This window comes from Lycium ferocissimum, chromosome 3 (assembly GCF_029784015.1).
Source record: "Lycium ferocissimum isolate CSIRO_LF1 chromosome 3, AGI_CSIRO_Lferr_CH_V1, whole genome shotgun sequence".
Lineage (NCBI taxonomy): Eukaryota > Viridiplantae > Streptophyta > Magnoliopsida > Solanales > Solanaceae > Lycium > Lycium ferocissimum.
Window position 1 is genome coordinate 3,837,312 of NC_081344.1, and position 2,470 is coordinate 3,839,781.

Below are 2,470 nucleotides of genomic sequence, written 5' to 3' on the forward strand. Positions count from 1 at the left end.
TACAGTAACTACAACGAATTAAAGAAAGGCTAAGGTGGAGAATGAAAATCAAAAGCCACATGGCTTGTACCAACCAACAGTAATTTCAATTGATATCAACTGGAAAAAATTAGCTGCAATGGCCAGTTTTTGAGTAGACAATCAAAGTTTAGGCATCGTTTCAAATATAACTAAAAAGTATCCACTTTCTAATGCCTTGTTGAAATTAACGTTGAGATAAAAAATGTTGAAAATCACTTCGAAATACTCGAATGATGTTACATGGTTTCTTGAGGAATCTTCGTAGAATAACATCTGGACAAAAATATCCCTAGCTAAAACACGGAACCACTCCAGCATACAATGCTGGACTTAGAAACTTTGACTAGTGAAACTCCAATACAATGTGGAGTATATTATTGTAATTGCCCCAACTTCGATTATATAGACTAGCTATCAAGACGACAAGCACTAGAAAACTGACGTACAACTACTTTGAAAAACCATCAGCTCGCGTGCTATTTCGGGTTTCCCACCCAGTGTCTGGTACCCGCATTGGGGCTTGACTAGACCCGTATTCGCACCGGGAAGTCCCGTATTGGGAGTAAAGCGCTCCCTAACAAAAAAACCATCAGCTCGCGTGTTGAAAATAGTGTTGGTCACATTAGCGGAAAAATTCAACATGACCAGCAATATCCCTGCACAACATCTTTGCTTCACCTGCCAACTTCAAGCTTCTTGAAATCACAAGACCAGTTTTTTTGTGTGTTGATGTTGGTTTATAGGCTCTAGCACCCTCCTCATCTCCTATCAAAAGAGCTTCTCTAGCCGGAACCACGTTTTCCCACCAAAATTCCCACAAAATTCCATGCATTAACTCCCAGTAACTCCGCTCTCGGTAGACCCGGAATATTGAGCTCCCATTTGGTGTCCAACAATATACATCAACCCAGTCTCTGTCCATGATTTCCATTTGCCCCTGCACTTGAGGCATGTAGTAGAATGGCATCGTTGACCAAGGGAGCCCCTTTTCTGGCTTTCCTTTGTTATATGGGCATTTCACTTCCAGAATCCCGCCTCCTGGCAAGCTTCCAAGAAGACCATCCGGTGAGGCACCAACCCAACCCAATCGCTCATCCGTATGGACCGCGAACCCGAGTGAGCTCACATCTCGGCCGGTGATGCTTTTGTAGCGCTCTATGGCTACTGCTTCCATGAGAACACCCCAATCCATAGCAGACCTGCTAGGAGATGGTAGTAATTGGACATCTGGAGCAAAGACCTTTTCATGCCAGAGCTCGTTTCGTCGATTCCCTTTCCAGAATCCCAAAGCAGTGCTGAAGGTGCTTGTAGTTAATTTGTCCTTGCGAAGGGCAAACCACTCATCAGAACGTTGTGCTGGAGCATTTGGTTGGGTTAAGCAGGCAACTGAAACTAGTGATGGTGGAGAATAACTGAGATAAATACTTGGAGAGATACATGGTGCTGTCAAAGTTGAGAAGTTCCTTAAGAAAACAATGCCATGATAGCTTCTGCCAGGAAGTGGCGCAGCTGCTTTCTGAAAACTGCTGAATCTAGAAATGCAGGCATTGGTCATAGCTGATGGCCGACTGTTCAGGTAGTTTAGTTCCAAATTCAATCCTGCGACTCAATAAATAAAACCATGAAACACAAGTAGGATAATGACTTGCAAGTTTAGAATGTATCATTAATGATCAAAAAAATGGTAAAGTCAAGACAAGAATTCCCCAAGACTCATAGAACATGTTATTGATGCGTTTGTGGGGAAACAATATTCCAGACGAGAGAATTAATAGGACAGATAATGATTAATGTTTTCTGAATTATTTTGTTAGTCAAATAAAACTTCCCTGCGTGGATTAGGATTCTTGTTATTTCAGTTTTATAGGACTTTTGCTATTCTAAGTTGGTTAGGACTCTTGCTACTGTAACCCTCTATTTAAGAGAGTTGACGTTATTAATAAAATAGATTGGATTTTATCAAGTTACAAAGAGTTGAACTTTCTCAAACAAGTTCAACTAGGTCTCAAAATGAATTGCAAAATTCAGCAATCATAAAGTCAAGGAACAAGAACAAGGGCTTCCCCTGAAGTTAGTCGTCCAGCGACTCATCCAGAATTAGGGATTTCTGTTTCTGTGTAAACAAGACAGTAGACTCTCAATGAATTTTTGGGGAACTAAAGAAGAATTTGATTACTATAGGAGAGGGTACATGTGTTACTTTTTTAAGGAAGGGAATGACTTGCAAATCTAGACACATCTTGCTTGCTTCAGTCAACTATAGGGCAGAGTTTAATGTTGTTCCAAAAATGAAAAGGCCCCATTTGATTCAATTCATGAATTAGCCCACTATGAGTCTACTACATTTTATTTTCATAATAATTATATATAATTAGACGCTCGCTCCTTGCTCGCGGAGCGGCATACCAATAAAAAGAAAGCGTTATCGGATTGGAATCGATGACTTAAG

General features: G+C 40.6%; 1 protein-coding gene across 1 annotated transcript; it reads right to left on the minus strand.

Annotated features, from left to right (window-relative positions):
- Nucleotides 1–619: 619 nt before the first annotated feature.
- LOC132049326 (uncharacterized) lies at nt 620–1,662 on the minus strand. The gene has a single exon (XM_059440079.1). It carries the CDS (start codon nt 1,574–1,576, stop codon nt 644–646), a length of 933 nt encoding a protein of 310 aa, XP_059296062.1. The 5' UTR covers nt 1,577–1,662; the 3' UTR covers nt 620–643.
- Nucleotides 1,663–2,470: the final 808 nt, after the last annotated feature.